Source organism: Poecilia latipinna, unplaced genomic scaffold, assembly GCF_001443285.1.
Source record: "Poecilia latipinna isolate Pla-1442-1.1 unplaced genomic scaffold, P_latipinna-1.0 Scaffold125, whole genome shotgun sequence".
Taxonomy (NCBI): domain Eukaryota; kingdom Metazoa; phylum Chordata; class Actinopteri; order Cyprinodontiformes; family Poeciliidae; genus Poecilia; species Poecilia latipinna.
Genome location: NW_015112741.1, coordinates 280,820 through 294,983, shown reverse-complemented (window position 1 = coordinate 294,983; position 14,164 = coordinate 280,820). Strand labels below are relative to the sequence as shown.

The window sequence follows — 14,164 nt, the reverse complement described above, 5'->3', positions numbered from 1 at the left end:
AAACAGGGGAAAAATCGGCCCAGAAAGGTTTTTTTCTTTTTTCCTTTTTTTTTTTTTTTTTTTTTTTTTTTTTAAGGCTCAGTATTATGCAACACTGAACTTTTTTTTTTAGTTTTATATCATGTTATAATGTTATTCCCTCATCAAAAACATACCTCGAGGAGTGTTGTTTTGAATCTTTTATGTGTGTTTGATGATGTCCTTGAATCTCCCACGGCAGCCTACATACTTGCTCTGCACAAAGCTCTTCGTTGGAGATGCAGTCTCCAGTTGAGCTTCTTGCCTCACAGAGCACCCGTCCCTTGCACATCCCTACTCAACAAAAATTAGCAAACACCTGGTGAAGCTACGCATTTACTGAGTGCTTCATTTGTACTACTCCTCAGTCCAGTTCTAAAAATGGTTGTAAATGGCATGAGGAGGAGTATTGTTGTGACGACATGATGAAGGCAGAGTGTTGGAGGAAGTTTGAGCTCCTTAAAGAGGCAGAAGCCCAATTTTAAGGCATCAAATTGCAAAGACAAATTTCTTTTAAGTTATGCTTGATGTACAGCATTTTTATCACAGCTGAAGGTAACATAGTTACTTGACTGTGCTATAAAATGGCACCATGTGCCTGAAAAATACATGCCACCCTTTAATTATTAAATATTTAATTTCTGCTCTTCTTCATATTCAGATATATTTTTTTATAAAGTCTTTGCTAATGGAATAATTTGTACTGTCATTGTACACTTGTTTGAAAATATACACCCCATTCATCAGGTAAAAGCAGTCAATATCATTCTTTACAGTTCTCCTCTATTTTTCCTCAAAGCAGACTTTTCTCACCTGGGTCCCAAATTCAGGGAAAGTTTGGGTTTTGTTACAGCAACAAATATTGTTTCACCCCAGGGGTTAAATAACTTCCTGTGTCTGTGACATTTTTACAGTTGCTTAGTTTTGATGAGGTCCTGTTTGTGAGTGTTTCTCCTCACTGCCAAACTGATTTTTTTATTTTTTTAAATCTGAACTAATGCTTTTTGAAGTATTTTTGCTCCGTCTTAGCTGCTGGATATGTGCATCCATTCAAGAGTGTATGTGGTTTTACTGATTGTTTTGTTTTAAAAGCTGACCTCCTGACCAGCAACATGTTACTTTTGTGAAAGAAAAAAGACAAAAATAAAATAAACTGCAATACAAACTTTATCATCATATGTTGCCAAGATTTTTGCATTTGCATTTCATGTAGCATTTTCTCATAAAATGCCTTGTAAAAGTATTCATACCACTTTAACTTTCTAACAATCTGGTATCTTATAAAAGCATTCTCAGCAATTTATTTAATACAACAAAAGTGTAGACCCAAAATGTCAAATGCTATCCTCCAAGTTCTACTTGTTCCAATATTGATATACTTTCATTGTGCAGAGAAACTTTAAACTTGGATCACTTGAATAAAGTTGAATTTTTTTTGACATGTATATATTTCCAGACTTCACTCAGAAAAGGGAACACGCACAGCTGGGGGTCTAATGTGGTTCAAACAAGGAGCGGAAACAGGGGGCGTTTAGTTGATTCCAATCTACATGATCTTCACAACACACAAGTACTATTATCCCACCTATAAAGAGATCTACACTTGTGCAGCCCATTAAAAATCTAATTAGCACTCAAACTGAAGAATGTTAATAGCAAGGCCACGTAGCCAATTTAAAAAGCACATTTTTTCTAATAGGAATCTTAATTACTTGGTTCTCAACACTGATGTTAAGTGCTATTAAACAGTTTTCGTTATTTACATATGATTTCTGTGAACTGCCTTGTTTTGAGTTAGAACAAGCACAAAGCTCAGTAAAAACTGAAAAAAAACATTCAATAGGATGAAGATTCGACCCTCATTTTTCCTCATTGTTTGTCGTGCCAACCAGCTGTCTACAATGAATTTACAATGGCTTGAAAACTTTTTTTTTAAAAAAAAAAAAAAAAAAAAAAATGTTTTCTTAGAGAAATGTAATGGATTGTTGAGAGGTTTGATAAGGTTAATATGCTTAAAACAGTCCAGTGACAAGTCTGATTTGATCTGTCTAATTTTCTTAGGTCAACTTCTCTTTGATAAGTTCAGGGTCCAGGATACAATTTAAGCTAATTTCACTTCAAAACAAATACCCTTGTTACTGAGGTACCTGGTCAGCCTGCTGTTTAAATAGAGAAAAGGACTCTACTACTATTGTTTAAAAAACAACAACACATAAATCTAACCTGTTGGCATTTGTGTGGACTTGAATAGTAAAAGGCTGTGGTTATTATTTTCAAAGGACATATGAAACAGTAACAACATAAAAAAGAAAAAAAAATAGAAATTGAAACGTAATATTCTTTGGAAGAAAAAAATAAAATCAATACATGCTGCTGGTGACTGTCTGGGACTGCCTTTCTCTTGTGCTGCTGCAGTAAATATACAACATTGATAGGTTTATTTTCTGGCTCTTGGTGGGCAGGACAAGAAAAATATAACTTCCCACTTTCCCTGGGCACTGTTGTGCTTTCTGGATGTATAACATTCACTCTAACCATGTTTTTACATAAAGAATAATACCAAAGCATATATTGAATTTATGATTTAGAATTTTTTATTTTTCTATTAGCTCTGGTGGCCTTTATCCAACAGTTAGCTGACAGGAAAGTGGGCAATGAGAGACGGGGAAGACATGCGGCAAAAGGTCACCAGGCCGGGAATCGAACCTGGGACATCCGCGTCGAGGACTGAGGCCTCCATATATGGGCTGTCCTTAAACCCTGTGCCACCACAGCACACCCTAGAAAATTTTTTTTGACAGTGATCCTCTTTTGTTATGTGCAGATGAAGAAGTTTGAGCAATCCTAAAAATGTCCCTATTTAGCATAATTACAGTTATGTAGTGTTCTGAAGTGTGTCAGTGGGACAGATGGAAAGACAAGTGTGCACTACAAAAAAAAAAAAAAAGGGGTTGACAAGTTGTCACTGATGCTGGCATGCTTTTCTCTAGTGATGTATACACATTCACTGTGTAATCCAATCTGTCTTCCGGCTTTTTGTTGCCAATAAGGAGAGCTGCGGTGAGCTGTGAGAGAGCTGACACCAGTCTTACCTGTGGTTCTTTTTGCAGTCTGATGTGCATTCCCGTGTGGCCTGACAATGCCCTCTTCTCCACGGCATGGTGCCTGAAGTGATAATAATCTCCAAAAACCTGCACAAACACAGACAAAGAGGCAGTGAATTTACCTGCAGGAATAGCACGGGCAGATAACACTGTTTGCAAGAGTACGGGAACAGAGGTGGATGTGCAGAGAATTCAACTCAAACGGCTGTCACACTGAATGCTGTCACAGTCTGTCTTTCTCTGTTAGTATTAAAAATAAATTAGCTTGTGTTTGTTTATCTAGGAGCATAGGATTTGATACAAATGATCACATGTAAAGTGGATGGATTTTTATCATGCTGAAAGAGTCAGTTGTTGCTAGGTTTCAACCACCAAACTGCTGATTTTAGGTACAGTTAAAGAATTAGATATTAGTCTTGGTCTTCAATATTCCATCCATTTTGTGCAATACACCAGAATTAAAGGCAGCAAAACATTTCCACAGCACCATACTAAGTACAGTTTTCTTAGGTTTGAAAGTTTCGCCTTGACTGGTCCAAACATATTTTTTTTGTCATTGAGGCCAAATGGATCTTTGCCTCCAACCTCAAATATAAAGAACATTAATGGACTAAGCATAAAACTTGGTTCCAGGAAATGGATGAATTTATAAATTCTACCAATTCTGCCAAGATGAATATTCAAATATCCAGTCAGAATTTGCCAGAACCTCAGTAATGAATAATAAAATGTGGTTTTATGCAGCCGAAACCGCAACTTTTACAGACTTTATCCCAACAAACATTCACCTTTCAGAACATGGGCACATCAACAACAATATGTACTTCAAAGATGCGGGAGGACTTTTAAAATATTGCTGAGATACATAAGCAATCTATCAAGCAATTGTTTTAGTGATTACTTCGATCCTAAACAATTGTGTGAACTTCTAGCGATTATTTCGATCCTGCATAATTATAATAAGTCAGTGGTCCACATAGTTTTTTTTAAAAATGTGACATTCATAGCCACGATGAGTGGAAGTTAACTTCTAACCTGAACTATAAATCAACTGATTAAAAAAATAAAAAACTGAAGCTAATCCAATTATTTGAAGCCTAATACATTTAATATCCATCTCCATTTAGGTATTAAAATCTCAGAAAGTGGTACAAATGTCTGTTTAACAAGAATTACGATAATATCAATTCATGATGGAAAAAATACCTTATTCTTTCTGCACAGGAAAGAATGTAAAGGTATGTAGCTAGCCTGGAAAGATGAGGAGTAAAAATACAAAACTAGCTCTGAAAAGCAACATTCACCACAAATCTGCAGATGGACATAATGAAAACACGCATGACCTTCAGAAAAAGAGCTATATAAAAGCTGTCTGGAGCATCCCTAATACTGTTGTCATTGCTCTGCTCGTGTCCTGCTCATAAAGGAGCTTTTAGGGACAAGAAATAGGATGACAGCTGTCACCAAACTGGCCTTAAACCTCAGGGGAAGTTTATTTTTCATTAGTCTTGCTGTTAGGTGACACATCGAGCAGCCTGAGGCTCCTCTGCTTGTCACGTCAAGGAGAGCTGACCTAGGAGAGGCCTGCAGACTAAATAATAAGGACATATAGAAGTAAGTTGGGTCTAGCGGATAAAAATAGCCAAACAAAAGATTAATAAAGGAGAAAGATGAGGAACAACACAACCACTTGTTAAACAGATGTATTTGCAAGAGAACAGCCACCATTGGATGGAGGAGGCATTGCAATCTGTACAGTTGTGCCACTGGGGAACAGGCTCACCTTCACTAGCCCAGTGGAGCGAAGGAAGAGAGGGGGAACCAGAGCGGGGTGGCAATGGGGGGAAACAAGGGGAAGGAGGGAAGCTGGGGGTTGGGGTTGAGGTGTTGCTGGAGGGGACCCAAGGTCTGACAGGCTGAGCTGCTGCGATGGATGTGTGTGAGGAGCAAGAAGAGCAGACGCAGCAGGATATAAGGCTCTCCTGGGGCTGCAGGCATATTCTGCAGGCAGCGCTGTCTGCGAGCCGCCCAGACTGGAGGCTCCGGCTTAAAGGCCAAACCTGGCAGCAGTAATATAGAGATGGCATCCTCCGGCAAGCCAATTTGAATTCATTTGTTGAATGTTGTGATTAAGAGCTGGTTCTAAATCTCCTGCTATGAGCTTGCATATTACCCAAATTGCTCAGTTTTATACAAAAATGAATGGTCTTTCAATGCATGCAATTATGGATAGAAAAGATGAATAAGGCTCCTTCAGTGTTAAGGAGGCTTTTAAAAACATCTTCCTGTATTGATGAAAGCATAATATAAAAAGAAGATGTAAAAACACCTGTACTCATGAAATTAAGAAGAAACGAGTAAGGCGAGCTTTTGAACTTGAGATGCGCTTTGAATGGTCTCCTAGTCTGGGTCAGCACGCTCCACAATGGGGAAGCCTGCTGACTTGGCAACTGTCCAGATGACAGTCATTGACAGCCTCAACAAAGAGGATAAGTCACAACAAAACATCATTGCTTATGAAGCCGGTTGTTCACAGAGTACCTATGCCGAACCGTATTCATAGAAAGTTGAGTGGAGGTAAAAAGTGTTGTCAGTGACAGTGCAGTAAGAGTCAGTATATCATGGAGCCACTATGCACAGACAAATCCCACACATGAGCTAGAAATATCATATTTTGGCAAAGTTGCTCCGAGCCTATGGGTAAGATTGGTCTGTGCATAACGTCTCTTGACGCAAACTGGACTTTTGCTCAGTGGTCCCTTGTTTCAGATAAAATTTGCATCTTATTTGGAAATTGAGGTCCCGGAGTCTGGAGGAAAAGTGGAGAGGCACACAATCCACCTTGCTAAAAGTCCAGAAGGAAGTTTCTACAATTAGTGATTAATATTGGGTGTCATGTCACCTGCTGCTTCTGATCCACTGCGTTTTCTGAAGTCCTGAGTCAAAACAGTCACCTATTAGAACATTTCAGAGCACTTCTTGCTTCTTTCAGCTGACAAGCTTTATGGAGAGGCTGATTTCATTTTAAAGCAGGAGTTGACACCTGTCCAAACTGCCAAATGTACCAAAAGCTGATGTAATGATAATGCAGTCATTGTGCTTGATTGGCCAGCAACCTCGTCTGACCTGAACCCAATGAAGAATCCATGTGGTGTTGTCAAGACATCTTATGAACGTCACTTTCAAAGCAACCTGAGCTTTCTCTATACCTCAGCAGAGCCACTGGCTCCAAGCATAAAGTACTGATGAAGTAATTTATGCAAAAAAAAAAAAAAAAAGAAAGTCCCAACCAATATTGAGTGCATAGAAATGAACATATTTTTCAGCAGACTGACATGTCTAAAATATACACAAAAGATGAGACTGAATTTGGAGTTTGGAGTTAATTCACACCTCTGGCAGATTTAACTTAACCACATTGCCTTACTGATTGGCAAAATAATATTTTTTTTGTGTGTGTGTGGCCTTACCAGAATCCAGACATGTAAGTGATAAAAAATGTTTAGGGAGTTAAAGATTAGAGCGATAAGAATTAATTTACACCTTCTAATCTGCTCTCCTTTTTCAAAAGCTTTTGGAAATCTGTGCCTGACTGCTTGGGGTCAGCTCAGGTTTTCTGCTGGTTTCTGGCGTTTTTTGGAACCATTTTAGCTTCGCATGCTGACAGAATGTGGCAGGTCAGTTCAAAAGCAGAAAAAAAAAGCAACAATGACCGCTTTTAACAAAATACCAAAAGGATCTACACCATTTCCCATGTCATGGTAGTTTGTCTTTAAGAGGCAATGATGCAAAAAGTTGCATTAATATTCTGGTTAGAAATGGCTTTATTTTTTTCTTTCACTCTGCTTTGAATAGACACATTAAAGGCCCTAAAGCCATTGTAGCGAAAATTGTAACTGAGAGGATTCTGGTTGCTCAGCTGGGCTAAAAATAATGTCAATACGGGAGTGTTCTTGTCTGCAAGTCCAGTTGGCTCGCATGCACAGACCCTGAGAGGAATGTCAAGGCCCCAAGGAGGTTTTTAACATCAAAGACTTGGAGCTTATTGCAAAAGCAAGAATGGTCAAATAAAGGTGAAAAATACCCAAGGATACAAGCAGAAAGCTTGTCAGCAATTATGAGAAGCATTTGACTGCCCAGACACCAATGATGACTCTCTCCATATTGTATAAATAATTTATTATAAGCTAATTCACTTAAAATGGAAATAAATTAACAAAATTATATATTTCAAAAATGATGTCCCTTGAACACTGTTATTTTCTTTCATGAGAAGCCGGTGTCATTTTCAATCAGATACCAACCTCTTGGTACAATTAAAACAATTTTAAATTTAAATCTGCCAGTGGCTTGAATAAGTCTGATCTGTATATTAAAAAAAAAAAAAGTTGCCAGAATTGGGTTTTTTGTGATCCAGGACTCCACAACTGCAGCAAATTTTGTGTGAATACATCCAACTATGTGGTTGTACCTGTGTCCATGTACTGTGGATATTTTCTGTAGTGAGTCACAGGCATATCAGCATACCCGTATAGATGTGTGTGAAGATGTGGAAGCAAATATCAACTGAAATTAAAGTTAGGAGGGAGAAAAGTCCAAGCCTGGGAGCAGGCCTGAGAGAAGACACACAGAACGCCAAGCAGCAAGGGGCGGACAACGGCCAAGACGCAGCAGGTCTCCTGGCTGACCTCACAGCGCTCCCTACACACACCCACAATATTCATGCAATGCAAAATCCCTAATCAGCAGAATGAAAAGATACCATCACAACACGACAACCAGGAGAGAGTAACCCACCCACAAGACCACAGGAACACAGCCGTACCCAAAAACCGCAACCTCCGTTTTCCAATAACAGCGATGCAACCCACGCCTCAGCCAGGAAGATGGAACCCTAACAGTGATGACATTTTAAAAACAGACAATACTGTTTAGATAAACTGCTATGACAGGTCCTTAACTGATATTAAAAACTTTGCAGTGTCTCAAACATGAAGTCAAACCATAAGAGGTAAGAGCACCTTCAATGTGCAAGACTGCTGCGATGAAAGATATGACCCCAGGAATTAATAAGACCCATTTTCACATAGATTGTGGCAGGGCAGAAAGCTAATTTGTGCTGCCCAGGGGTGGCTTTTCTGTGGGACAAACCTATTTCCCAGAGTGCTGATGTCCTCATTTAGAACTCGAGTCTACGGGTCTTGGGAAAATTGAGATGGAGACAGAGAGCTGCAGCTGAGTCATACTTCTACAAAGCTTTAACTAGAGTGAATCATATGGGGTTTGGGTGAAGGTGTGTGTGTGTGTGTGCATGTGTGTGCAAATGCGTACAAGTGATAATAATTGAGAGCACTGTAGGTCATTAGTCACCCTGCCAGTACGCTCTGAATCTGCATTAGAGGCACACTGCCCTTTACACCCCTCACTGGACACTGCCAGAGGTTGTCTGTCTCATGCTTTAGCCTCTTCATTCTTATTTCCATCTTATATGTACATTCATTTATTCTTGGAATGTCAGCTCCAGGGGCTTCAGAGAAGTCCCCAGCAGAGAGCCAGCCTTTTTACTCAGGGTGTTCAGTCTCTTTTAGTCACTCTGTTCTGATTCTGCTGCCCCCAACAGATGGCTTCAAAGAAATTTGTACATTTCACCAGACTCAGTGAAGATATGAAACATCTTGCTGCAAGCATTAAAAAACACCAATGATTTTTAAGTAGTTTTTGCCCCGTTTCGTCTTATAAACAGCCTCAGTGCTGCATTTATTAGACCAATCTGTTGTCCAGATGAACACCCAAATATTTTGACTATTCCACCACCACCTTTGTTCCTTATAGCACAGAAACATGTGTTTTCCTCCCGGTTTTCCAAAAATCTCTGCATGCCCTGCATCACATTTCAGCAGGAACTGATGCTTGTATTCCTGCTCTATACAACAACATGACGACTGCAGAGTAGTGTGAGTAATCCTGCAGGGGACGTGACGCTTAGCCTTTAAACGGAAATCTGCGGCAAACAAGGAGAAGAGAAATGTTAAGCGGTCAGTGTTCCTGTATCACTGACCACCATGTCAGACAGCCTTTTAGTCTTATTAACTGGTGTGGCAGGCAGGTAGTCAATACTCCAGACAGTTGTAGGGGCATCAAGTCCCTTTTTTTCCCTGAAAGTTCTCGCATGCACTTGAAGCTAAATCTTGTTAAATTCACAGGAGAATCCACATATTATTGCAGATTAACTAAAAGTAAAAACTTCCACCCAAGCCCTTTATGATGGATGTTAACTTCTAAAAAGCTCTTTGTAAAATCAGTTTTAATAGTTAAAGGAGCTGAAATAAAGGAAGCTGCTAAAGTTGAACTCTTGCACATTGTTTTAATTTTGTAAAGCTCTTGCAGTAAAGTTGTGCTTCAACAAGTGAGGGCTTTTAGGATGCAGGGGGATAGCACTATCCCCAGCATCCTGGAGTGCAACTGGACATGCAACCTTGTTCCAGTTCAGTCTAGCCGAGTCTGATCTGTACCTGATTAATGAAGACAGACAGGTTCCATGAGGAGGGACAAGGTGAGGGATTTCTGTGTCCTGATGTAGGCGGAGATGTTGATGAGGCCGTCTTAATGCCAGTGAGATTGTGACAGGGGAATATATGGGTACAAAGAGGAAGTGAGGTGTGTGTGGCACAGCCAAGGAGAATGCTAAGCCTTAAAGCTGAGTCTATTGAAAAACACATTCAAACTGAAAGCCCTTCCCCTTAAAGTCTACAAACCTCAATAACAATGAGTCAGTGTCCTTCAAGGCTTTCTTTTTGTTGTTCAGCAACTCACATCTGTGGTTATCTTGCGATTTCTTTGTGGGTGAAGCACATCGCTTTTCTGGTAGATGTGACCCACAATGAAATTTATTTAGTCTGTCACACAATCAGTCACGGCATTTATATCATCTCCCCTTGGCACACAGAGTGCATCCTGGCCTTTAGCTTCTCAATGACCTTTTCAGAGTGTCTTTAGTTTCTCAGAATACCTCCTGAAGGTTATTTTCATCACAAGCTGCCACTGAACAAAGCATGGGCAAGTGTCTTTCACGCAGAACATAATTATTTTCAGCTCCTGCAGAAGGAAAAACCACAAAGACATATACACCTTCACCATTTGGATAAAGAAAAACTATTTTGTGTGGCTGAGAAATTGAAAACACATAACATTTTCTTTTATTCCCCCCCCCCCTCACCTACTCATGGCAAACTGGTGGTTGTTGTTCAAGATAAAATCAGGGTACTACAGAAATGATTCAGCCACAGCAAAAATTACCTCCTCGAAATTAGCAGAATGTTCCCCATATAGGTAATAGTTATTAATACAAGCCACTAAAGTAAATAAATTAAATAAAAATGAAGAAATATAATAACACTGAATTGAATGTGTTCTGAAGATTATACAGTATACTTGATTTTGTCCAAAACCCCACAAGTATACTGGACTGAAATTGATTATAGCTAAAAATATATATTTTATAGTAAATTTAACTGATGCTTACAGCTGTCACACATAATAAAAATTAAACGTCGATAGTTTAATTTTAGGATGATTAATTACGCTTTTGAAAAAAATAAATCTAAAAAATAACATATGCACATCCTTGTATTTTACTGCACGATACATGTTTTTCAAATAGGAACCCTGAGAACATCAGTCTGCTCTTAACGTTACCTAATACTTCAGTAAATTAATCTAAGAGTGGGGTTACACAACAGACGGAGGTCAAAGTAAATCTGCACCACATTAAATTTAAACATTGTTCTGGATACTAGTCAACATGAATCAACAAATAATGCTTTCCTGATATTCCACTCTCATTAACTGCTTCAAAAAAGATGAGAAAAGAGAGAAAAACAGCTCCAAATTATTTTCATTTTTAAAACATGCCTGAAGGTTACCCTTTGGTGCCTTTCAAATCTCCATATCACACAGGAAGAAGGTCTGTAACGTCCAGAAGTATTTTTGCCAGAGGCTCGTCCTTAAAGCGTTCAGAACGAGTACAAAGAGTAAAAAAAATAAGACAACTCTGCTGACCTCAGCACAAGGTTTTGTGTAGCCGAGTGTGATTATACTGTGTGTCACAAGAGTGTTCCAGAAACAAAGCAGGGAAACACTGAACAGGAGCTTTCTTGTGACTAGCTTACTTTGGACATTTTTAGATAAAATAGACGAAAATATATTATTTTCTCATCTCTAGGTAAATTTCGGAAGAGTAAAAGAAAAGATAGCTTGGAGAAAAATGATCATTACTATCTGAACAAAAGCCAACAGTGAAATTAGCTTTTGTTCAGATAGTAGCAATGGATGGTAAATGGAGCAGAACAAGACATTACAGCTACAGTCCATTAGAGAGAGTCACCATCTTATTTTATTTCATCTTACAGCAAATTTTATAAGGATTTTTTTGTTTGTTTGTTGATCCACAACATGAACAACGAGGGAAAAAGCAGCAACGAGAAATATTTCTTTGGGATATTTCTCACTTACTTGTGAAACATTAGTTAACACAAAAGCAACTGTATTTATTTACTCTTTAATTGGGTTTCTGTTAATTATTTTTTAATTGCATAAAATGAACACCGAGTACCAAGCATTTTTTTTTTTTTTTAGCTTTTAATTTTTCATAATGGGTGAACCTCATTCTGGAGGCTTTAAGTAGAGCTACTGAAATATTAGATAGTGTGTCTTGGGAAACATTTCTTTTTATGGAATAGAGATTTTGTCAGAAAGTGTCTTTATCAAAACCCAAAAGATTTTCAGAGCTGTGGTCTACAGATTCTGGTGATTTTTAGTTTCTGCAACAACTACATATTTCAGATGTTAAATGAAACTGGTCAAATTTCAAGTTGAAAACAATACTCCACTCAGTGGTTTAGAAAGTAAAATATAATTTTGTAGAAAACTTCAAACTGGACTGATTTTCTTCAGCTGAAGAAGGAAACATAGACATGGCTTTATAGCCACCTCATGTTTTCTAAAATTTAAACGTTTATGGTTTGGCTGGCTTGAAAAAAAAAATAAAAAAATGGAAAGAGATAAAGCACAGTCAGCCTGAGTTCTCTGAGTTTAATTTGCTAGAAAGTCATCTCCAGAGATTCAGACATTTGATAAGTGTGACTACAAGGATTTTCAAAGCAGGTGCTAAAACACATTCTGGGTGATTGGATTCCAAGGGAACAGAGTTAAGTAAAGGAGTCAGACTCCGTTAGAATTAACTGGGGCTGCAGACACATCTGTCTACATCTGCAACCGGTCTACATTAATGCAAAGCACTCTGATCAAAATTAAAGACAAACCAATAAACCGTATGGTCAGCAGATTTACCAGTTGTTTTTGTCTGTATGTTGCATGTGTGTGTATCTATATATTGTTTTGGTCATATTTAGTTCTTTTGTTTATAGCATTATGCCAAAACAGCCGACGGTTCCAGTATTTGTGTACATTTGTGATTCTACAGGCGTAAATGCCAAGTGTATTTATGTTAATTAGCATTAAGCATGGAAATGTTCAAGTGCGCCAGCTTTTGGTTGGAAGCTTCTGCACTGCCGCAAGACGAAGTCAAATTTAAAATGGCATTATTTATGAAGAGAGATTTGTCTAAATTGGGATTGGTTGATGTGAATGTCAAGTATTTCAAGCTTGTAATTTCAACAACTTTGAACTTACAAGAGTGAGCACTTGTGCGATACAGACGGACGTGGGAGTTTTACACGTTGGCTGAACTTGAGTGCAACTGACATTAAGATTGCTTATCAAAAGCATTCTGTCAGTCTGAGAGCTGTGTGAGGCATCAGAGCGGCATCAACCAGTTGCTCAGCCCACTCACCACATCACTGATTTTCACGCGGATTCTTATTTCTCTCAGTCTTCACATACCTTGTTTTTTTTTTGTTTTTTTTTCTTTTTATGTACCTCAGCGTTGGGCGGTGAGAGTTAAAAGAGACTGTTTACTGCAACACGTTATACTCAGGTCACACCCTCTGTCTCTCAACAGCCCACAAGGGAATTTTAACTATCTGCTGACATTATTCGGCTGCATGGTTTTTGAGACTTTAAGGTGACCCTAAGTTATGTCACGGCATGTTTGCTTCATCCCAGAATTCTGCAGTGCCCCTTTCTGCTCCATGCTTTAGTGACTGTCACGGTCTACAGCAACCTTCAATGTTGTTGTTATCAATATTGGCCCAAGGAGATTGGCCTTAGATCAGTGGGGCTGAAATGATAAGGAAGTTCTATCCAGGCTCTAACCTAATGCTCTAGTACCATTTAACATCGCTTAGTAAATGGGGATGTGAGCATTCAGTCCATTCTAGGATGTTATTTTCTGCATATGTTGAGCATTATTTTTGTACCAGACACTCTCAGGTGGTCTCAACTCGACAGAAAAAGTGCACAAATTCATAGAATATATACACATTTATTTATGCACATTTATTTATGCTGAAAGCCATGTGGGGACAGTGCTTCATGCATGCATTCAAGTCGACACATGCAGCAAATATCTGAATATTTCTGTGCTTTCAGCATGCAGACTGAATACAAATACATAGAGTCCAGCAAGACCCAGTGTGCTGATGTTGACAGTGGCAGAATTTGAAATTAAGTGTATCCTCTTAAGCTCGGAAAAGTGTGTCGAACCATATGGGATTAAATGGTTTAAACAACTGGCTTAAATGTTTGTTAATCACAACAATAAAGAGAAAATTAAAAAGTAAACAAAATGCAATTGTTGTAAATCTATTTATATCAAACTAACGATGGGGGGGATTAAAAATTAGTAAATTAAGATAGCCAAACAAAAAGATAGGTCTTATATTTAATGACATGTTCAATAAATTCTGGTGCAGCCTGGCTTAGCTGGAGATCAAATTATGTGTTCCACAGTATCAGATGAACTGAAAAACAATGCTGGAGTGTTGTTGATCTGAGGCAACATATCTTCATGTCCCATTAAAATGTAAGGTAGATACGCAAGGGGTAATGAAAGAATGGTGGGGGAAAAATCCTCAAATAACTGG

The 14,164-nt window shown here is 38.5% G+C and overlaps 1 protein-coding gene across 3 annotated transcripts in view; it reads right to left on the bottom strand.

Annotated features, from left to right (window-relative positions):
* Positions 1 to 14,164, bottom strand: part of furinb (furin (paired basic amino acid cleaving enzyme) b) — a 150,540-nt gene that overhangs the window by 93,723 nt on the left and 42,653 nt on the right. For all 3 annotated transcript variants that reach the window (XM_015028462.1, XM_015028463.1, XM_015028461.1), the window contains one exon: positions 3,111 to 3,209. In XM_015028462.1, the coding sequence (XP_014883948.1) occupies positions 3,111 to 3,209 (99 nt within the window). The remainder of the gene's footprint in view (positions 1 to 3,110; positions 3,210 to 14,164) is intronic.